The sequence below is a fragment of the Dermochelys coriacea genome, chromosome 6, assembly GCF_009764565.3.
Source record: "Dermochelys coriacea isolate rDerCor1 chromosome 6, rDerCor1.pri.v4, whole genome shotgun sequence".
In the NCBI taxonomy this organism is placed as follows: domain Eukaryota; kingdom Metazoa; phylum Chordata; order Testudines; family Dermochelyidae; genus Dermochelys; species Dermochelys coriacea.
Genome location: NC_050073.1, coordinates 69,109,116 through 69,133,497, shown reverse-complemented (window position 1 = coordinate 69,133,497; position 24,382 = coordinate 69,109,116). Strand labels below are relative to the sequence as shown.

At 39.7% G+C, this 24,382-nt stretch overlaps 1 protein-coding gene across 5 annotated transcripts in view; it reads right to left on the bottom strand.

Annotated features, from left to right (window-relative positions):
• Nucleotides 1-6,467: 6,467 nt before the first annotated feature.
• Nucleotides 6,468-24,382, bottom strand: part of FSIP1 (fibrous sheath interacting protein 1) — a 186,427-nt gene continuing 168,512 nt past the window's right edge. For all 5 annotated transcript variants that reach the window (XM_043517511.1, XM_043517510.1, XM_038407140.2 and 2 more), the window contains 2 exons: nucleotides 19,662-20,208; nucleotides 6,468-11,568 (listed from right to left, as the gene is read on the bottom strand). In XM_043517511.1, the coding sequence (XP_043373446.1) occupies nucleotides 11,534-11,568; nucleotides 19,662-20,208 (582 nt within the window). In that variant the 3' untranslated portion in view covers nucleotides 6,468-11,533. The remainder of the gene's footprint in view (nucleotides 11,569-19,661; nucleotides 20,209-24,382) is intronic.

The window sequence follows — 24,382 nt, the reverse complement described above, 5'->3', positions numbered from 1 at the left end:
TTAAAGGTCTTAACCTCCGGTGTTGCATCACCACACAGACTAACAATCTCTTATATTTCAGCCTTGCTGGCAGATTGCACAAGAATGGTCCAAAAGCAGGGATTATTGCAGGTCATGACTGAGAGGCATTGGAAAAACTAGGGAAAAAACAAGACTTCACTATTCTTTTGCACCCAACCTGTCTTTTTGCATTTCATCCATGATGCTTCAGCGATTGATATTTTGTGGTTACCACATTTTGTCTGTTATTATGAGTGTAGTGCTGAAACCAAAAGTTAACATATTTTCCAAATGTTTTCATTTCCTGTGGTTTTACCTAAAATAAAAGACTTTAAATGAGGCCTCGATTTTATGTTTCTATTACCAAACCACACACATAATGACAGGCAAGAAATGTGGTTATGCTGAAGAAAACTAGCTGTGATTTAGAGTGTTTGATACCAAAGTCACACAAACATTTGGGTCAGTATTTTCCGAAGTGGCCTCTGAGTTTGGGTGTCCACCTTGAGACACTTTGGGCTAGATTTTTACAGGTGTTGAGAACTCACAGCTTCCAGTGATGATAGCTGGAGTTGTGATTGCCCAGCACCTCAGAAGATTAGGCCTACAATGTCTTAAGTTCAGCATCCAGAAATGGTGGCACACAAAAATCAAAGACATCTTTTTACAGTGCCTTTTATTCACCATGGCCACTACCACTGAGCCCAGTGCAGGGTGTGAATAAAATTGCTCAAACCTTTGGGATGCCACCTGGTATTTGTGCTCCATGCACTTAGCCATTGGTGGAACAGATATGGGGGGTTGCCACAGTGACCTGATGAGTTGCATTATCACCTCATTTATAGGAAGAGTTACCTTCCCTGCAATAACCAAGTGCAAAATGTCTATATGTTTGTGAGAAATCTCCTCCAACACCTCCATCTAAATACCAGGAAATACAGCTATCTTTTTCAGGAGCTCTTTTTAGATTTTGCAGTCACCCAGTACCAGAGAGGAAGCTTCCAGTACAAGAGCCTCATCAAATGATGAGGATTATGTATTCAATGGAGGTTGATCTTGCACTGCTGAGGTAGATTATTAGTCCAAGGCAAATTGGGGAAGCTCCAGAAACTCTGTCTCTGGAGACAGTTTAGTAACAACCATTTGTGGTCTTTTCATACTGGGGTGTGGGGGGTGACTCCTGTCTTGGCGATTTGCTTCTATGAGGAAGCAGAAATGTTTATCAGGATTCCTGAAGCATCCCTCAATGTGTCCAATATGGCCAGTGAGGAGACCGATACAGTACTGGAGGCCAGTTGTGCCTACACCAATTTTCCAAGTCCCTGGGTCTGCTCCTGACAGATGGTCTTCTGTGAGAGCAGGAATGGATTCTGGAGGAGGCCCTGGGCTCTCTGAAGTAGGAGACTGGGAACCCACTTCGGACTCTGACAAGGAGTAAGAGAACTATGAAGGCCAAGGTGGTGCAGAGAAGACTTTGGAGACCAGGACATGGATCTATGTTGAGACTGCAGTACAGGCAGCAGCACTGAAGGCTCCCTGGAAACTGGTACTGTGTGGAGTCTGTACCGGAGGCCTAAATATCAACAGCAAAGAGTTCAATGAGTGCAGTACCAGCCCTGAGATTGATGGGGCTGCAACAAACCCTAATGTTAATGCTGATGACTGTGGCACATGTGGCACCAGTACAGGATCTTCACCCTGAATCAGTGGTGATGGCAGTACTAAAAGGCACAATAGGTCCCTGGCAGCCACAAAGGCTTCTGATGTTATTGGCACTGAAATGGATGGCTGTCCCATTGTAAGCAGCAATGATAGATCTCCTACAGTCTCTTTTAGGCTGGACATTAGAAAAAACTTCTATTCAGGGTAGTTAAGCACTGGACTAAATTGCCTAGGGAGGACCTGGAATCTCCATCATTGGAGATTTTTAAGAGCAGTTTAAGTCTAAATTGCAGTTATAAGCAACTTTGTTCACAGACGAACAGGGCTGTAAAGCACAGAAATGCTCCAACTACAAACCACAGACAGTAAGGAGGAACTGAAAGATGAGCAGGGTGGTTGTCTCCTTTATACTCTCTGTTGGGAACACAAGGAAGACAGGGTGCATGCAGGTACCATTAAGGAATACTCTCCAGTACCAGTGCATGAGATGCACACGCACCGGCAGTGTAATAGACATATGCAAGCACACAAAGAACCGGGAGCTTTGTTTTCTAATACAAGGTTCTTCTCAATAACCCTCTTAATCAAATTATATGTAGCGGTTACAGATAGTACATTAAGCTTTTTACTAGTACATTAGCTTTTTAATGCTATTTCTTAAAAATAATTAAATTATAGAAATTCCATGTGTACGTAGGAGGACCATTAAAGGCCTGCAGCTAATTCATAGCTCACCATGAATATCATACATACACAGAAAATATCACTGAACAACCCAGACTTGTCAGAGCTGCTCTGATTATATTTATGCCATAGTACATAGATTAGGATGCAAATCTTTCGGAATAAATTGAGCTGAGTAGATTTGTAAATATCAGTGAAATCTGCTTACAGTAATCCTTTTATCCAAAGAAGTGTGGGATATCAACTGCCCAGTACTTGTGGACATTTGTTGCTAAGTGACTCAAAATAAAATGAAAAGACATTTACAAATGTACACTAAATTACAGTTCAAAACTTTAAAGTATATATATTAGGGCAACATTTTCTCAACTGAGCATGCAAAAAAGTGAGAGCCTGCTATATATGCAACCTGAGTAACGGTGAGCATAAGTATCAGATTTGTGTTCAGATACCTGACATGCACATGCGGGTTTTACAAGTACCAATTTTTAGTCAAAACCGAGGTGTCTTCATTTTAAAATGTAACTGTACAACTCTTCTTTATTCTTCATCATCATGCTTATACACATTTTACACATCTTATGCATATTTTACATATCATCATCATTTTTTATTCATCATCATCATCATCATCATGTTGCCAGAGACTGAACATTCTGACATACCAACTGAAATAGGAACATTCCTGGAGTTTGTAAATACATTTATTGCTTTCCACTTGTAAAATGTCCTGAAATTCTATCAAACACACCTCCAAAATATTAGGTGTATGAAATAATGTATAGAAGCATGTACTTTTGAGAAATGTAAATCTCAGACAATATATACTGTATAAAGGGGAACAGAAAATAAAGTGATTCTTCTGTGAAAAGTTTCAGAGTAGCAGCTGTGTTAGTCTGTATTCGCAAAAAGAAAAGGAGTACTTGTGGCACCTTAGAGACTAACAAATTTATTAGAGCATAAGCTTTCGTGAGCTACAGCTCACTTCATCGGATCTGCTCCCTGAGTATTGAGAGTCATATCTGCTTACTACTTTTTTCTCCCATTAGAATGGCAGAGTCAATACAGCTATAAGTGAGCTGAATTCTTCCTAGAGAAGGGCCTGGCCACAGTCATCCATGTATTTTTCATCTCCAGACTGGATTAATGTAATTCATTGTCTCTGAAGTTGAATGTGAAAGAAAATTCAAAGGCTTCAGTTTGTGCAGAATGCAGCTGCCCACTTCTTCTAGGGTTATCGCATCACTGTCCTCTACCTCCACTGTCTTCTAAACTACTTCTGTTGCAGGTCCAAAGGCTTTGCCTTGATCTTATTTAAGGATCAGGTCTCAGCTACATCAAAGATTGCTTTTAGAGTAGCAGCCGTGTTAGTCTGTATTCGCAAAAAGAAAAGGAGTACTTGTGGCACCTTAGAGACTAACAAATTTATTAGAGCATAAGCTTTCGTGAGCTACAGCTCACTTCATCGGATGCATTTGGTGGAAAAAACAGAGGAGAGATTTATATACACACACACAGAGAACATGAAACAATGGGTTTATCATACACACTGTAAGGAGAGTGATCACTTAAGATAAGCCATCACCCACAGCAGGGGGGGGAAAGGAGGAAAACCTTCCATGGTGACAAGCAAGGTAGGCTAATTTCAGCAGTTAACAAGAATATCAGAGGAACAGTGGGGGGTGGGGTGGGGGGGGAGAAATACCATGGGGAAATAGTTTTACTTTGTGTAATGACTCATCCATTCCCAGTCTCTATTCAAGCCTAAGTTAATTGTATCCAGTTTGCAAATTAATTCCAATTCAGCAGTCTCTCGTTGGAGTCTGTTTTTGAAGCTTTTTTGTTGAAGTATAGCCACTCTTAGGTCTGTGATCGAGTGACCAGAGAGATTGAAGTGTTCTCCAACTGGTTTTTGAATGTTATAATTCTTGACGTCTGATTTGTGTCCATTCATTCTTTTACGTAGAGACTGTCCAGTTTGGCCAATGTACATGGCAGAGGGGCATTGCTGGCACATGATGGCATATATCACATTGGTAGATGCGCAGGTGAACGAGCCTCTGATAGTGTGGCTGATGTGATTAGGCCCTATGATGGTATCCCCTGAATAGATATGTGGACAGAGTTGGCAACGGGCTTTGTTGCAAGGATAGGTTCCTGGGTTAGTGGTTCTGTTGTGTGGTGTGTGGTTGCTGGTGAGTATTTGCTTCAGATTGGGGGGCTGTCTGTAAGCAAGGACTGGTCTATCTCCCAAGATCTGAGAGAGCGATGGCTCGTCCTTCAGGATAGGTTGTAGATCCTTGATGATGCGTTGGAGAGGTTTTAGTTGGGGGCTGAAGGTGATGGCTAGTGGCGTTCTGTTGTTTTCTTTGTTGGGCCTGTCCTGTAGTAGGTGACTTCTGGGTACTCTTCTGGCTCTGTCAATCTGTTTCTTCACTTCAGCAGGTGGGTATTGTAGTTGTAGGAATGCGGATCTTCCTAAAAACACCATCCTAGCCACTATGGATGTAGAAGCCCTCTACACCAACATTCCACACAAAGATGGACTACAAGCCGTCAGGAACAGTATCCCCGATACTGTCACGGCTAACCTGGTGGCAGAACTTTGTGACTTTGTCCTGACCCATAACTATTTCACATTTGGTGACAATGTATACCTTCAAATCAGCGGCACTGCGATGGGTACCCGCATGGCCCCACAGTATGCCAACATTTTTATGGCTGACTTAGAACAACGCTTCCTCAGCTCTCGTCCCCTAATGCCCCTACTCTACTTGCGCTACATTGATGACATCTTCATCATCTGGACCCATGGAAAAGAAGCTCTTGAGGAATTCCACCATGATTTCAACAATTTCCATCCCACCATCAACCTCAGCCTGGACCAGTCCACACAAGAGATCCACTTCCTGGACACTACGGTGCTAATAAGCGATGGTCACATAAACACCACCCTATATCGGAAACCTACTGACCGCTATTCCTACCTACATGCCTCTAGCTTTCATCCAGATCATACCACTCGATCCATTGTCTACAGCCAAGCGCTACGATATAACCGCATTTGCTCCAACCCCTCAGACAGAGACAAACACCTACAAGATCTCTATCATGCATTCCTACAACTACAATACCCACCTGCTGAAGTGAAGAAACAGACTGACAGAGCCAGAAGAGTACCCAGAAGTCACCTACTACAGGACAGGCCCAACAAAGAAAACAACAGAACGCCACTAGCCATCACCTTCAGCCCCCAACTAAAACCTCTCCAACGCATCATCAAGGATCTACAACCTATCCTGAAGGACGAGCCATCGCTCTCTCAGATCTTGGGAGATAGACCAGTCCTTGCTTACAGACAGCCCCCCAATCTGAAGCAAATACTCACCAGCAACCACACACCACACAACAGAACCACTAACCCAGGAACCTATCCTTGCAACAAAGCCCGTTGCCAACTCTGTCCACATATCTATTCAGGGGATACCATCATAGGGCCTAATCACATCAGCCACACTATCAGAGGCTCGTTCACCTGCGCATCTACCAATGTGATATATGCCATCATGTGCCAGCAATGCCCCTCTGCCATGTACATTGGCCAAACTGGACAGTCTCTACGTAAAAGAATGAATGGACACAAATCAGACGTCAAGAATTATAACATTCAAAAACCAGTTGGAGAACACTTCAATCTCTCTGGTCACTCGATCACAGACCTAAGAGTGGCTATACTTCAACAAAAAGCTTCAAAAACAGACTCCAATGAGAGACTGCTGAATTGGAATTAATTTGCAAACTGGATACAATTAACTTAGGCTTGAATAGAGACTGGGAATGGATGAGTCATTACACAAAGTAAAACTATTTCCCCATGGTATTTCTCCCCCCCCACCCCACCCCCCACTGTTCCTCTGATATTCTTGTTAACTGCTGAAATTAGCCTACCTTGCTTGTCACCATGGAAGGTTTTCCTCCTTTCCCCCCCCTGCTGTGGGTGATGGCTTATCTTAAGTGATCACTCTCCTTACAGTGTGTATGATAAACCCGTTGTTTCATGTTCTCTGTGTGTGTGTATATATAAATCTCTCCTCTGTTTTTTCCACCAAATGCATCCGATGAAGTGAGCTGTAGCTCACGAAAGCTTATGCTCTAATAAATTTGTTAGTCTCTAAGGTGCCACAAGTACTCCTTTTCTTTTATCAAAGATTGCATCTTCATCTAGGAACTGCAAGACAGATGTGTTCCCCATCTGCCCACAACGAAGTCCTTGACAGCTGGAGGTAAGGCAATTTCAGCAAGGAAATCCAGTTGTGGAAGACGATTAGACTAATCCAGAGTCTGACTATTTTTAGGACACACTGCAAGACCTTTGATAAAGCTTTTGTACCAGAACCAGAATGATCCTTACAACAATCATCACTTCCAAATATAAAAAAGAACAATAACCAATGAAGAGCTGAAGATACCAGGAGGTCCATTAGGGACCATGCTATGCCAACTGAGTTAACCTGGGAAATACTCAAGTACTAGAGTGATAGGGGCTAATATAAAAACCTTAAGATAGAGAAATAGCAATCATGTTGTTCATGAGACTCTGCACAACTTGCACTCTGATCTGCAAAAGAATGATTTGAAAGTCAGTCTGAGAATTCTCAACTACAATCACTTTATGTGAAACTTCACCTTGATTGGAGGCATTTGTGCCATGTACATCCAAGGTTCAGGTTCCAGAACTAAAGAGTTGAGTATTTTACAAGTGTTGATGTCAGTTGTTGTAGCTATCTTTGGCCTTGTCTAATGTGGGGACATTCTTAAATGTTACAGCAAATCAACTAAAGGTGTGAAGTCAACGCACAAGAGTTAAAGCATGTTAAACCCCTGTGTGGATGCTCTCATTCATAAGTAAAGCAAGTAGAGGCCACTTCTAAATGAGAACATCCACATAAGATTTAAGGCACTTTAATTTAGGAGCTTTAACTTCAAACCCTTAGTTGATTAATTTTACCTTTCATGAGTGTCCTTGTGTAGACAAGCCCTTAGAAGGGTCCTTCCATCAGATTATCCATCTGGTTTCGCATCTGAACTTAAACCTTCATCTGAGGGGAATCTTCATCACTGCAACTGGATCCTTCAACTGGACCTGCTACCTTAGGCCCTGATCCAGAAAAACATTTAAGAACAGTTTGAATTCAATGGGGTTACTCGTGCTGAAAGTTGAGCGAGTAATTAAGTGTTTTTCTGAATTGGGGCCTTAGTCACATGTGCATTAGGAAGAGGATTGGAGTATGAAGAGAAGGAGGGGCATTAGGCAGTTGTGGAATGCAGCTGTCCAACTGAATTGAAGCATCACATGTATTTTGTAATTCTTTTAGCTGCATTCAAATGGGAAATAGTGTGGGTGAGCTCCCCGGGAATAAAATCAACACAGTTATAGAATCCACTCGATATTCATGAAGGGTGGGCCAGGAAAAAGGAGAAGGAGCGGCACCAGGGAACTTGGTGTTCCCTGCACAAAGAAAATTAGCTGAGAGAAATCAGTGTAAGGGTTTTGGAGAGAAGCAGGTCTAAACCTGCTGGAACAGGATGTAGCAAAAGCAGCTGAGCACATGGCAGCAAGACTGCAGGCAAGGAGCCAACTGCAGAGGTGCACATGCCTTAATTACACAAACTGGAGTTGGCTGTAGCAATAGGATGAACAGTGAGATCTGCAGGAGAGGCTGCACACTACAGCTGTATGCCTGGGAAGCTGGCAACATGGAAACAACACTGAGAGGAGGCTTCTTGTCTCTTTCTCTGCCAGAGTTGATGGATTTTCCCACACACACACTTTTTTTCTTCTTGATTTTTTCATCTCATAATTCCCTGTTAGAAGCAACAGGAGCTGGAGGTGGTTCAGCAAACTCCATACTTAAAGGATGGGGGAGGGGGAAGGTAAGGAAGACAGAGAGGTGGATAAAGCCTAATAATGGTATTTTTATTCAAGTATGGAAAGAAGAGAGCCATACGACAAATGGAAGGGAAACGCATTTTTGAGAAAAGGGCCAGAGGCAACACCATGAACTACTAGTGCACTCAGAATTTGAAATAAAGTCTACAATTCTAAAATAAAAAAATTACCAGCAATACAATATTGAATTCCACCCACCTTTAACTTAAAATGAGGTAACATAAATGGCTACTGAAAGAGCCAGTAAATCAACTCTTTATACACTTTTTAAATTAGACACTTAGATCCTGATCCAAGTCCTACTGAAGTCAATGGGAGCCTTTCCACAAACTTCAATGAGAGTCAGATCAAGTGCTCACAGAACATACTTTTGTAATACATGAGATAGATGAGATAGAAGAGATCCTCACCACTGCTCTGGTCCCTTTAAACCACATAAAATGGCCAGGATAGCAAGAAGGGGCCCTAAATGGAATCCCCCAGGGCAGGCATTATGCTGAGGCCAGGGCTGGGAGCAGGAAATTATGTGGTGGAGGGGCTGTATCACAGAGCACTGAGCAGATTCTGCAGCCCACTGCCATACCTTAAACAGGCCCCACGTTCCTCTCCAACCCCCAGAGCAGCCCAGGATCAGGAGGGCATAAAGGTGGCTTAAAATTGCTACAGCCCCTCACCATGCACTGTGAGTTCTGTTCTGTATCTCTTGGAGTTGCAACAAAGAAACTCACCCATAGAGATTAGGAAAAATAGAAGAAAGTAGGGCCAGTAAAATGGATACAAGAAGACAGAAGATTCTGAGACTTTTACCTATATTTGATCATAGAAACTGGCAACATCGTGGGTCTGAATTTATTGTTACATCTTATACACATTTTACATATAGTTATGACTTTAATAAAGATTGCAGTTATATTGATGCGACAGACAGTCTGCCCCTTCAGAAGATATGGAGAGAAAGGAAAGGGGTCCCAGCCAATAAGGAACGAGCTAGGAGAAGGGGTCAGCATAAATGCTGCCCCCTTCTTCACAACAGGGCAGGTGCCTGTGAAAGGGCCCAGCTGAGGAGAAGCTGGCTAAAGCCCTGAAGCTGGCCTGAACCACAGCCCAGCTCCAGGGAAGAGAGCTGTGGGAAACTGCTGCATTAAAGAGGAAAAGTATAAAGGATAGTTTGGAACATAGCCCCATTTGTGCCAGAGAAGCTGAGAGGCAGGCCTATTTATATGATGTTCTTCCTTTGGAGTTAAAAAAAACTAGACCCCTGAATGGACACTATTCAATATACAAGCCCCACTTGATTTATTAAAACTTTCACTTGGGGAGACTGAGGCAGAGATACAATGGTGGCACTGCACTGGGCTGTTAGGGGATGCTCCATGGGTGAGGCCACCCACTAGAATTGTATATTTATCTATTCTTTGTATTACCTCACAAATATTTTGTATGTATGAGATAATATTTTGATTTAATATTTTATGCTCTACAAAAAAGTTCCCAAGCTGCTAGTCCCCATGATAACTTCACTGTTAGGCTTTCATTTTCTGACATAATATATAAATCACGCATACAATGTGGTGGCCTTGATCTGGAGGAGTTTGGATCTGGTTCCTGAGCACAGCATTCACTAAACTACCAATGGGACAAGTAGCACTTGATTATGGCAAATATAATGCATCAGTTATCTAAATTCATAAGGTAAAACACACTGAGCTAGTTTCTGATCTGTTAAATCCATGTAAATCCCAAGTACATCAGTGGAGTAACTCCACTTGCATTTACACTGATATCACAGATTAGACTTTGTCTGAATATGTTTATTACTTTGAGTTCAGATTAGCTCATGTCTGACCTTTGCCATTACTGACTTTGTATCAGTACAACCAGAAGTTTCTTCTCAATGAATGGTGGATAGACAGTATGAAATCTAAGAAAAAAAATTTATGCTTTTAGCTTGTGTTAACTGAAAACTTGTCAATGTGATATATGTGGAGGTCACATTAAATTAATAGATTTCTTTGATGAAACTACCAAATTATCTTTGTTAGCACGACTATTTTTTTCCCTCAGAATCTTTAAAAAAAAGCACTGAAAAAAGTTATTTTATTCTCACATAATAGTGCACAAGATGAAAAGAAGATTGCCTCTTTAAGAAAGCAAATATTCAAGAGACAGAGTAGCAAGGGAGGGAGTGGGGACAAAGTAAATTTTTAATACTGTTATCTCAAACATAAAACAGCTGCTGTTTCCCCCCCTTCTGCTAGACATTACCAGAAGGTTTCAGATTCCGATATTATCATTCCAGGTCCTGCATACCTTCTGTTATATCCAACTTCTAAATTCCATCTTCAGTTCTTATCCAGACAAAACTCCCGTTAAGAACTGTGGATCTGACTTTCAGTTACACTATTAGGCTTCTCTATACTGTCAAACTGGTGTAAAGGCGCTTTAGTGCAACTAAGAAGCAGATCCTAAGAAAGGACTACCGAGACTGACTCACTGTCTCTGTGCAAATTAGTTATGTACCTCAACTAGAACCTAAGGGTAGCCATATGATTAAATTCTTATCTTCACCTATTACTTAATCCTGCAAAAGATGAGCACTGTAGCTCTAATCCAGCAAAGTATTTATGCACATACTTAACTATATGAATACAAGTAGTCATGCTGATGTCAATTATTGTTGGTTTAAAAATAAGCAAACGATTATGCACTTTGCTGAATCAGGGACAGAATGCTCACCACTCTTTACAGAATTCAATCCGTTCCACAGACAACTTCACTGCAGGCAGGAATAGCTGCGGTCAGATTTTAGCCATTTTTCTTCAAAACAGTAAAGTGTATGCAAAAAAAGGAAAAAAAATAGATTAGAATTGACATGTCACATTTTTACAAAGTTCATATTCAATTTTACCGAATTCAATGCAACTTTGTGATTATATCTACTACTGTATGTTGAAAAAATGTACATTGCTGGTAAAACACAGAACAATATTATGTAAAATATTCACCAGAAATTCAATTAAGTGGAATATTTTTCCTTTAAAACTCAAACTGCAATGTGTGACAATAACTGTCTCTGTAAGAAGAAACTATTTCACAGTAACAATTATGGTATGCAGTGTATATATGCATGATGATTTCACTGTATTCAGAGTCTGAAATGATCATGTATTAATGAAAAACACTGAAGTGTAGTTTACCAATGTTTTATTAAAATGACTGTAAGTTGGAGTATGTATATTACTCTGCTGTCACATCTTCAATCTTCAGATCATCTGCACAAAAGAAGAAATCATACATGAATCATACATGAAGGCCAATAATATTCACAAGTAAAAATAAAAAAAGTAGTAACTGATTATGATACACAATCTTCCTGAACACTAACAAGCCCAAAGAAAGCTGGGAATAAGAGCAGTCACTCATGCACTTCTACTGACTGGACTCTCAAAATTGAGAAATACCAACTTGCCTGCACCTGTGGATACGTTTGGATTCTGTTTATCCCAATAGGCATCCCAAGGGTATTTGACTGTCTGCCTTTACCAGTTCTTTAGGGGAAGTAGAGACTTCACCTACCTCTCAATGATAACTGTAATCACTGTTCTCTTAAGGTAAGTGCTTTTTTAGCTCTGAAAGTAATTTTGCATCATAGACCTCCATGTTATGATGTATTTGAAATTAAAACTGATGCTGTTTTGGAAACAAACAACTAGCTTTATATTTCTGAATTATTTGGAAGTGTAACATTATCCACTACTTAACTTAAACCACCACAGATGTTCAAGCTCATGAGCTAGATAGAGGTCTGAAATTTCAAAGAGGAAAATAGAAGGTTAGGCTGTAGACTTCCAATGACAGCTTTTTCCAGGTGAAAAGCAATCTCAAGAAACAGGCATCCAGAAGATAATCAGTATAAAGAGTTTGAACAAGATAGCTGGTCACAGATGTATTTTAATAATTTGTATTAGAAGATTTATGGTATAAAAAGCTCACATTATTTAATGATGCACACTCTCTCTGCAAAAGATTAATAATATAAAGAGAAATAAGTCTGGTATTATGTGACTAATCAGTGTTAGGTGTTTTCTTTTTAATGCAGTTATGAAGGTACCTGTGTATTTATTTAGAAAAAGTCAGTGTTTTTGATCACATGATCCTAGCAAACACTCCACCTCCCAGAACACCATTTCCCTGAAACATTGACTTTAATGGAGTTACTATCAACTGACCAGGATGAGGGCGGTCTAGCCTAGTGGTGGGAGCAGGCATCAGGAATCAAGGACTAAGATCAGAGCCGGAATCAGAGCTAAGGGTCAAACCGGAGCTCAGGAACTGGAGCAAGAAGGGTAGCAAGCAAGAAGAGATTTAAGGCAGGGACAGGACAGAGGAAAGGCTGGGTGCAAGGCAGAAGCAGCAAGAACAAAGTAACACAGACACAGTTGTGGGCATGAGCACTGAGAAGCCAATAAGCTGCTGCTGTCCCAAGAGCCAGCCTGCTGCCCCCTGCAGCAAATCAGGTAGCGTGACCAATCAGGCAGCCTGCTACAGATCAGATGTCTGGATGAGGCTGCCTGGAGACTAGCTCTGCTGCAGGCCCGAATTCCTGACAGTTTCTCATGTGACTGTGTAAATTCTGAGTAAGCAGAATTTGGCCCATTTAGTTAATCTTGAACTTTCCTGCAGACAACATTCTTCTTTTCATCAATTCTAGCAGCAGGGGGTCTATGCATAAAGAAGTCAAATCTTGCCAGTTCCAGTTACTTGCCTGTTTTCTTGCCTTACCTGATACTCTATGCACTCACCAAAAAAGTGCAATAATACATTCTTGATTTTGTGCCATAAATGGCAATGGATGCTTGAGTATTAAGATCTGACCATTATCTGCAAGTCTGTTAACTGGATTCTTTTTAATAGTACTAAATGTGTAAATCTTGCTAGGATTCTTCATTCTTCTTACAATGAAATTATGTTTTTTAAGGAACTAAGTGATGTGGGAAGTTACAGTATCTCTTGATGTTAAACATCTTCATTAACTTTTTTTTGATCATGAGAGACAGTGAGGTGAAACAAGGTTCAATATTTCTGTCTGAAAGCTAAGTAAATGATGACACCTCAAATTCCTGCAGGGAATTTGCTACCAAATTTTAATAAAATGTCTATGCATCTATATTGCCTTCTAAATTGAAAGGGATTAATAAAATAACCTTATAACAAAAGGCCAAATTCTACTCTTGGTTGATCAAGTGTAACTCCAAGCTTTCTGCCTGCATCTGGGGGGGGCAGAATTTTATCAGAAACATTTCTCTATGAGAGGACATTCTGTTTTACTGTTTTTTTTCCAGATAGTGAAGGACCTCAAGCATTTACGATATAGTTTAAGATTTTCTCTGTATTGTACAGATCAAAACATGCTCCATGTCTTAACTCTTGGGGGATATAAATTGACATTCATGTAACTGATTATTCCTCAGCACAGAGTACACCAGACCCTTGCTAGAACGCACATCGATATAATACAAATTCGGATATAACGCAGTCGCAGTCATGGATCCCAAATTTAAGTACTGTATAGTAAAAATTTTTTTGAGCATAGATGTGATAAATCGACCGCTGAGCGCTCTGTCGACTCTAGTACTTCACCAGAATGAGGAGTGCAAGCACAGTTGACAGGAGAGCAGCAGTTATTCATGCTTGATCAAGGTGTTATAGCCATTTTTAAGCAGCACTATCAACGGAACTTGGTATGACAAATGATAGAAAGCGAGTTGTCTGTCATCGATTTTCTGAAGTTGACCGTAAAAGACTTCTTTTACATTGGCAGCGATTCCTAGAATTTATTATGCACTGAAACAATAAACTGCTGTTGGATGGTGGGACTGAGAGAATTGTTTGGCCACCTGCTCCTGGAAGAAAATGAAGAAAGCAGGACTTCGACTTTGAGAGATTTACAGAGGAGGAAGTTGGAAGAACAGACATGGAGTGGATGCAGGAGCTGTGCCAGCAACTGTCCGGGCTCGGGGTAACTGTTCTGCCACAAAATATCGAGTCCTGGATAAGAGGCGACGATGAAGCAGAAGAATTTTGTCCCGTTGCTGAAAGTCTAACGGATGACCAAATTCTTCTGGCAGTGCGACCAAACAATATTCAAGAAGCTGAAGAATTGGCCTTCACCGGAAGATGAAGTAGATGTCGTTCCAATGTCAACTGCGACCGTAGCCGGCTCAGAGACTGCTTTGAGATGGTTTGAGATGCAAGACATTGAGCCTATAAAAATTATGCAACTACGTAGTCTTTTGCAGTTTGCTAAGCGGAAGCAGCACAGCAGCAAGAAGCAAAAGCAACTCACTGACTTTAAGAAAAACTAGATTAGTTTATTGTAATTTCTACTTTAAATCTCTAATAAAGCAACACTTTTTTTCTCATTGATTGTTTCCTTCAAGTAGGAGTTTATTTTCTCAGGTTTTTCTATACTTTATGGATGTGACATTTACTGTATACAGTAATTTCGTTTTAACGCGGTCCCCGCTATAATGTGGTACTTGGCATGGATCCCAAATTCCGTGTTCTAGCGAGGGTCTGGTGTACTTCTAAAATATCAGAGTAAGCACTAAAATATCACAGTAAGCTATTGTAAAAGTATTGGAACGCTGCAGTCTGTATTTCTGCCTGCTTCAAGGGAGCTGATACTGTAAGATATAGCATGCAAGATTCACTTGCCTGACAAAACAAGAAGGTCCACTGCAAATACCAAGGAACAGGTCAAAAGCAGACAAGAATCCCTATATATTTAAATAGGGATGAAAAAATATGAACAACTTCTGAGTTTTTCATTCTGTTTGAGGGATATTGTACAATATCTACTTCAGTAAGTGAATCTACAGGAATATATGTCAATGCTCTAGTGTACATCCATTCTCCAAAGGACTATATTTTCATAAATAATTTAAAGAAAAAAGATGTGATTCAAAAACTAAAAAAGACAATCTTTAAGAACTTGGATAAACTTTTCCCTTCCCAAATAAGCAAAGATACAACAGACTTTCTTGCCTCCTGAGCTCAGAAAGTCTCAGAAAACATCCCAAAATAGATCTTATAAGAGAGACCTTATCTCTGACAAAGCAATACAGCCTTCAGTAGAAACACTTGAGAGGTACAAATAATGATTTTTTAAACAAATGTAAATACTGAAGGTCAATGCACATACCTTCTCCCAGAAGGTCTACAGGCCAATGCCCATGTTCTCCTGGCCTTGTAAGAAAAAGTAAAAACACTACTAACTTTCTAAATTGTCTGAGTCCAAAACATGGTCAAGGGTTTTTAAATAAGTATCTTCCACAAAGACCCTATCTTTTAGAAAAGCATAATTACCATGTACTAAACTTCCATGATACTAGGAATTATAGTCATACTGTATTTAGCAATATAGTATATGGCTTACTACATTAGGATTTTTTCACTGAAATTTATATATGCACAGTGTGCTTCAGTAAAAAAATATTTATGAGTCACAATAAATCTATTTTTTCTATCTTAAAGGTCAATGGATAACTCATGCATAATGGACCAAATCTTGGATTTAAATAGCTTTGTTGGATGGAGTTCAATCCAGCTGCAAGGTCCAGCTTGAGTTGTGTCACCTACTCAGATTCTCAGGAGTCAAATGTCCCAAAGAATAGTCCATGATTCTAAATCCCAGGCCTGAGTATTCGCTCTATTACACCAGCTTTACACTGGCATAACTCCATTCACTTAAACAGTCACACTGAAGTAACACCAGAACAACAGAGTGAAGCATCAAGCTCCCACATACAAAACTGCCACATATGTTGTTTCAGAGGTGTTTTGAGATGATATCAGAGAAGACAATGATAGCTTCTAGAGATTGACTGGCTTCCTCCTCAGCTGAGCAAGAACTGGGGAAATTGCATGATGGCTTGCAGAGGCTCTGAAATAAAGCTATCAGCCATTCCCATAGTAGCTTGGGATGTGTAAACATGCCTGAACTGTCTACAACCATGACCATTAAGGTCTTACCCTTACCTTCCCTTGGATTTGGGGCTATGTGGCTAACCGGTGAAGTGGTCTGGTAGAATTTTTCACTATGTTTCCTATTTCCAAAAAAGTAAAACATACAATTATCCTTAATGTGGTTCTTATATTAGGCATAGTTTAAATATGTATACATAACATGATGCAACTATGGGGATGTCTCTTTTAAAAATAATAATAAAAAAAACAAAACCCTGGAGCTTAAGGAATAAAGGATTCAGAAATCTGTTTAAATAAATATGGGTTGAAACTTTGAAAAAAATTTTATTAGCCAGAGATTGGACTCCACTGGAGTCTCCAAGGATCTAATTCCTACATTAGTCAACATAATTTATCACATCTAGCTATTGGAGTAATACTGGGCTCATGTATAATATAATATTGAATAATTTCACAACCTTGATAAAGGTTATGAACTTCCAGTCATGGCCATGAACAAATGTTATAGCTACACATGATTTGTCATTGCAGGAATCACTTTAATCCTTTGGATAAATAATGCGATCTTCTCTTTAGTGTTATATCCCAGATAATCAGTAATAAACTGACAAAAAAATTAAAATACCTCACATTTATTTCTGACTTTTAAGTTCTACATGCATTTTAATGTCAGAATGGCACATCTGAAATACCCTCTATTGGCCTCAATTTATGGGGAACTGGAAAATGGCTCAGTTATGAACACTGACATTACAAATGTCCGAGTTCTTTCTTGATACTTCCTTTCATTCTGCCCTACAGATCATCAGCTTTTCATGAGCCAAATCCACTTGTTCCAATTACCTGACCAGAACCTAATGTGATGAGTTAAAGACTCATGTGACAGCAGGTAAATGTGAAGAGGCTTTTCATTATGAAAAACTGAACCACAAAAGTTTGGGCAGAAAAATCTCTGCTACTTACCTACTTTCTTTTGAAGTATTTGATAAACAAAACAGGTTGGTAAATAACTATGTGCATTTAAACTTTACATATTTTAAAGTGTATATAGCTGAACATTATTCAACAATTAATGAAACAAAGGATAAATACACCAGACAATGTTGTGCTGACATAGTGAACTATCATGACACAGAGACCCTTATATTATTATTAAAGCTATGTTTTAATCATGGATATTTTTAGTAAAAGTCTTGGACAGGTCACGGGCAGTAAATAAAAATTCACGGCCCGTGACCTGTCCATGACTTTTACTATATACCCTTGACTAAAACTTGGGGGCGGGGGGCACCGTGGAAGGGTGGCCCTGTGAGCACCACAGGTGCCGGGGGGGGATGTCCCGGAGGGCACCGTGGGTACTGGGGAGGGGAGCGCTCCAGGGATGCCATGAGCACGGGGGTGGTTGGTGGGGCTGGGCAGGCTCCCTACCCAGCTCCTGGGAAGCGATGACCCCAGCTCCCAGTTCCACATGCTGCCTCCGTTCCACCCCAAGCCCCAGTTCTACAGCTCCCATTGGCTGGGAACCATGGCCAATGAGAACTGTGAGGGTAGTGCCTGCGGGCGGAGGCAGCACATGGAGCTAGGAGCTGAGGGAAGGGAGTTGCCGTCCCCCTTCCGGAGAGCTTCCCCCCCCAAGTAAGCACTGCCTTGCACCCCAAGCCCCAGCCCTGAGCCCCCCTGACACCCCAACAAGTCGTGTTCATCTATGTGTCTGAAAATTCTGTTCTTATGACTCTGTAAAGAAGGCTATTTGCTTCCTGGCTCGTCATCTCTGTTTTATTCTTCTTTAATATCTTCTCTGTCATCCTTACACCTCTCATTATCGTATGTCTTTTGAGAAGGAAAGGGGAGAAAGATCTTGCAGATCTTGTTTCCCCATGCTTCCAGGATGAGGTGGTAAGATAAGACTGGGGTGTAGTAAGCAGGGTCTTACCTCTGCAGGCTCGGTTACTGACAATCTTTCTTACCTCCTTATTCCTGATAGGTGGAGTGATAACAGTATAATGTGAGGCATCATTTTTACAGAATGGGGGAAGCAGAATAATGTGCAATCAAAGCCATTATAATCAGAGCTCAAAAATGCTACTGTAATAAGGAGGTGTGACAGAGCTCTGCTAAGTTATACTTGAATCCAAATTTGGAAGTGATTAGGTATATCATGACAATACTTAGTAAATGATGAGATCTAATTTAGTATATTAAAGAGGATTTTGTTAAATTACAATAAAATCAAACAATCTCAATTTATCACAGTCAGTAACATTAACAGTGTTTTACCAATCTGATGCAATTTTAAGCTAGCAATGATGAACAGATATGTGCCTAGCTAGCAATGATGTATAGATATTGCCTAGCTGATTTATTAGAACACAATTCTTTTTTTTTTTTTTTAAAGGGGGTGACTTGCACAGGGATTAGGCTAAAAATCTGAATTTGGATTTTTATTAAAATATCATAATACAAATGTTTTGCATCAGTAAAAGAAATTAGAAATGTGGACACACCTAAAATTTTATAGTAATATATAGTATCTATTTAACTGTGCACTGGGTGATATGCACAAGTCTGTCTTTACTGAATGTAAACAACTAAAACCAATATGTAGAATACCAATATGTATATTTAGTATACTTTTATACTATGTGCATGCTGTCAGCATACAGGGTTGAAGTGCTGTAAGCAATTCTGATTAATTTTTCTTATATTTATATCACATCATTTTATTTTATTTTATTTTAAGTATGGAGCTTGTCATATCAGAGAAACAACTCAACAGATATATACTGGGACTCGTGTGAATTAACATGGAAACTACTATGAGAATATATGTTCTCCAGAAAAAGAAAGGAAGTTCAAGATGAAGAAAAGAAACAGGTTTTACTATTATAAAAAAATATTCCATGTGTATCTAGCATTATTTTCCAGTTGACAGTATTAATCACAATCAATACTATCAATATAATAAGATGCCAGGATTGTCACTCTGAAGCAATAGAAACAGCTACACGCATGATTGAGGGCTCTTTTTGTTCAGAATATCATCAGGTTGAATCCTCACTGGGTTTTGTAATCTGTTACCATCCAATTTTTAAGTTCTCAGCCATTTTGACTTTATGAATGATACCCATGTGACAACATGGGCTTTCAGCTACTAGTATTTCATAAAACTATTAATTTTGGGGGCAATTACATCAGGGCAAGAATTTTGAAGAACAACTTGTGTGTGTTATTTTTGGCATGGTTTTATGCTTTTTAAAAGTACTTTGTTGCCCCACCACTGTAATTGTATTGCATTAGTGAATATTTTTGGTGAGAACCTGCTTCTTTTGTTCATCTTAATCAAAAGCCTATTCTAAATGGTTGTTAAGAGCCTCACCTCCTCTGGTCTGCAATGGTATGCTGGGAATGTCAGCCTCTGTGGCTAGTTCATTGTTCATGTTGATGCAATAAAATAGTTCATCCAAGAAAGAGGGTTTTTTCAATCTTTTTGCGCTGAGTGCTCTTGACATAAAGTAACCTTCAGTATTACTCTTATTCTCCATCTCCTGTGAACTTTCTAGGTCATCAGTTTCTTCTATTTGGGCCACAGAATCCTTTGATAAATGACTAATGGCCAATGCTTTACCGAGATAGTAACCACAGGTTTCACTCTCTGCACTTTCACATATACTTTTATCTTCAATATCAGCCCCCTCCTGAGCTGATAACATCCCCACGCTACAGGCTTCATCTAATAGTTTGGAAAGAGTAAACCTGGAGAGCAGGGTGGCGTCTTGAGTTGTGTAACAAAAGGGACTTATTCCATCAGAAAGAGATTCCTGTAATTCTGGAATGGTAACATTGCTTATTGTTCTTGGAAACTGCATACACTCTTCCAGAAGAGTCACAAGCTGCCCTTCAGAGAGACAAGGTACTTCTTCGGTCTGGAAAAAACAAGCAAAAATTTCTTCCTGTCAAAATATAACTATTAATAAAATCACAAAAGAGTTTGGCAGACACAAAAGAATGAATATTGATCCTATTATTTTGGGGGTTTCCTGAGTTTAAATATGCTTATATGTAATTATACTACTTATTAAACCGTTCCAAAGGGTGTGAGATAGATTAGACACTGAAACTTATTAAGGAGGCCTGCTGTATACCAGGCACTTAATGGAGAGGCCTTTGATTTCACCTACAATTTCACACAAGACTTCATATTATTAGAGATAAAAGCACAGTCATTTACTTACAAAGTTAAACAGTTTAGTTACTTTTTAAAAATATAATATTTCCTTGTTGATTTCAGAGCTCTATTCTCTTTCAAATATCAAGAGAAACAGAATACATAGCTGAAAGATTCATAGTAATTTGGATGATATATTTGGAGCTCTTACACCCATGTATCCCTTTTTCAGTCAAATCTTATACTAACAATGAGGGGGCAGTTATGTTAGACAGGGCTTGTGATGCAAAAGTTCAGTCATCACAACCTTTAATGCTCCTTTGTAAGTATACATTTTGTAAAAGGGTTTTTTTTCGTTTTTTTTTTTTAAGATCACATTTGATCAGGGCCTCAGTTTTAGCTGATAGCCAAACATGATGGGCCAGACAATCAACTGATGATTTCAATACAGCTACACCAATTTATACTACCTGGAGATCTGGCCCACTACAAAATCTCCAACACCATGAACCATGCTGGAGCACTGATCCAGCACTGACTCAGAGAACAGTGCCACCCACCAGCATCAACACCATTTCCTGCAGTACCTGGCTTTTTCTGAAGGACTCTTATCCAACTACTGATCTAACATGACACTGCTTATTTTATGTGATGTGACAAGATCACAGCCCAAAGGGTCATAGTTGCATGGATTACATGTTAAAACTGCTCATTAATGTTTATGAATCAGAATAGCCTTCAGTCAAGAAGAAATGAATACTTCTTTGTTAAATATGTTTGAGGTATTAAAAATTTCAAGTTGACTACAAAAAAACAACAACAACAAAACAACAAGTTAGAGATCAGGGGTCGCTTCCAGTCATCACTACTGTGAGTGAGTTTTCAAATCTTAGTGTCCTTTGAAATATCAAATAGATAAAAAGGATGTGACAAAGCCTACATTATCAAGCTACCACCAGTTACTGAATGATAGGCAACATGAACGGAGTTCACTTGCAGTGGTGCACAGAATCAACAGCAATGATGTTGCCTAGGGAAATGCTTTTAAGAGAACAAAAGCCCATCTACGATCCCACATCAGTAGCAGCTATAGGTTAAAAAAAAAAAATCTTTCTAGCTAACCTAAAAGGTAAAAATCGGACATGAAAAAGAATCTGGAAGCTCAACATGTAAAGATGTGTGGCAATCTAATGAGGTCAGAAAAAAATATTGTTGAAAGCAACAATCACTCAACTTGAATTACAATTTATACATATGGATTTCCAATATATTAACACACTAATGAGAACATAAAGATTACATAATGTTTTAGTACTAACCTAGAGTATTAATACTTGCAAAGTCTTGTTTACAAGTCTGCTGGGTGTTAATGCATAGTAATTATGAATAAGTCCAGCCCAGAGGATGATAAATATTAAGTAAAATTATAATGGCATTATATAATTCAACAATATGCCCTCACCTAGAATACTGTATTCAGTTCGCCCCATTTCTGAAAGGAGTTAGCAGAACTAGAAGGGGCTCAAATACACAGTTAGGATTCCTTCATGATCACATGACTGTCTCCATCTTGTGCAGTGGCTCTACTTCTGAGCCCTTTGTCATCCAAACTGGCATAAAACAAGGTTGTGTACTGGCACTCACCCTTTTCTCCATTTTCTTAGCACCTATGAAAACATTAACCCAAGACTGTCTACCACAGGGCATTGGCATCCAATATAGGATTGACAGCAACCTCTTCAACCTTTCTCATGTCCAAGCCAGAACTATAGTAATATCGGCAACAATAACCAAACTCTAGTACACAGATGATTGTGCTGTAGTTGCACACTCAAGGAAGGATCTTCAAACAGCCATTAATTGCTTCTCTGAAGCTTACAAAAGCCTAGGACTAACTCTGAACATTGGCAAAACGAAAGTTCTCCACCAGCCAATCCCTGGTCAATCATCAGACCCAGAAAGAAAGATCTATACGGACAAAGAAGAACTGGAAAATGTAGAATACTTTGCCTATCTTGACAGCCATCTCTCACAGAGGACAGACATAGACGTCAAGATTCAGCACAGAATTCAGTGTGCCAGCATTGCCTTTGGCAGACTGTCTCGCCGAGTGTTCAACAATCACAACATCAGAACACATACTAGACTTTTAGTTTATAAATGGGTAGTAATGCCAATTCTCCTCTATGGCTGTGAGACTTGGGTAAACTATGAAAAACATCTGAAAAACCTGCAACTCCAGCACCAGCACTTTCTTTGGAAGATCCTCAACATGAAGTGGGAGGATCATTGCACTAATGTCAGTATCCTCACAGAGGCTAACATCTTCAGTGTTGAGGCCTTGATTATCCAGCACCTGCTGAGGTGGAGCGGGCACGGTGTGTGCATGCCTCTTGTATGCTTACCAAAACAACTGCTGTATGCCCAATTTACTAAAGGAGAAAGGAAAAGGGGAGGCCAAAAGAAATGCTTTAAAGAAGCCCCCAAGATAAACATCAAGAGATGTGGCATTGACACCACACACTGGGAGACAGCAGCCCAGAATAGGGATAAGTGGAAAAGACTTGTCAGACAGGGAACGTCCACGAGCGGAAAATCACCTTGCCCTGGTCGCAGAAAAATGTCAGAAAAGAAAGGAAAGACAATTGTCATGCAGCAATTGTGGCCCAACCCTGTCTTCCAACACCACCTGCAATGTCCGCCAATGAGCCTGTGGCTCAAGAATTGGACTCCTCAGTCACCAAAGGACCCATGAAAAATAAAACCTGTAAAAGAGATCATCCTCGATCTTGAGGGATTGCCAACTAACGACAGTTGAGCTAGTATCAGTAACTAAAAGGTTAAAAAAGTTACAAGGATGTTGTAATTAACCCCAAAACAAACATTAGAAACTCAGAAAATGTTGAGTTAAGGTTAGTCTTAAAAGAAATCCAAATGTTAAGGTATAGACATGCACAGTGAAGGCATGCAAACAACCTTTACTCTGGCCTTTAGTGATGCCATATTATAATTTTATAGTTATGATAGTGGCATAATGGGGTTTGCAGATACAGATTAAATTAAACTTTTTTTTTAAAAGACATTTGACGTTTAATCATTTTCCCATCATGTTTTCACATCTTCCCTGAGGGCAGCTTGGTTTCACTCCAATTGAGAACAATAGGAGATGGCAGCCATTTAACTAAAAGGCTGTTTACTGTTGTTGTTTTTTAAAGAACAGTGCTAATTGTATTATAGGTAGAATTTTATTTTGGTGAACATAAGGCATAGTAATTATATGAAGACTCAATTAATCTAAAGAATGAGAGAATTTAGTTTTCATTAGCTAACTAGATCCTGGACCAAGTTATGGCCCTTTTATACCATTTTCTTATACTTTTAGGTTTTCATAACAGTGAAGAAAATCTTTATTAGCAGGGGATGGAGCCAGAGACTCCTGTGACTAACCCAAAAATACAGGAGAAATCAATGACAAATCTAGGTTTGAACTCAGGACTTTAACTCTCACCTCTAAGCACAATCCACTAGCCCATGCTGTCCCTCTAAACTTCTTGTAGCAGTGCTTTAACTTGTAGGGCAAATTTTTTTGCAAGTACTTTTTATTTAAAAGGTAATTATTTAAAATTTTATTTAAAATGCTGTTGAGCATTTAAAGATATAGTGATATCATACCATATTGACAATTAACACACCATAACTAATGAGACAAAGCTCTGTCCTTGCCTCCATGGGTCCCACGTTTCCTGGCAGATTTCGCTAGCCTCAGAGGCTCACTGTGACCCTCAACATAACCCTTCTCTCTCTAGAGACAAGGGTCACAGTCTACTGAGCCATTTTCATCATAAACTAGCAAGGAAAGTGAGGAGATGTTATCTTTCCTTGCACGGTCTCTGTTGTCTCCCAGTCTCAGTGATTAATCGGGGGCAAAGGTC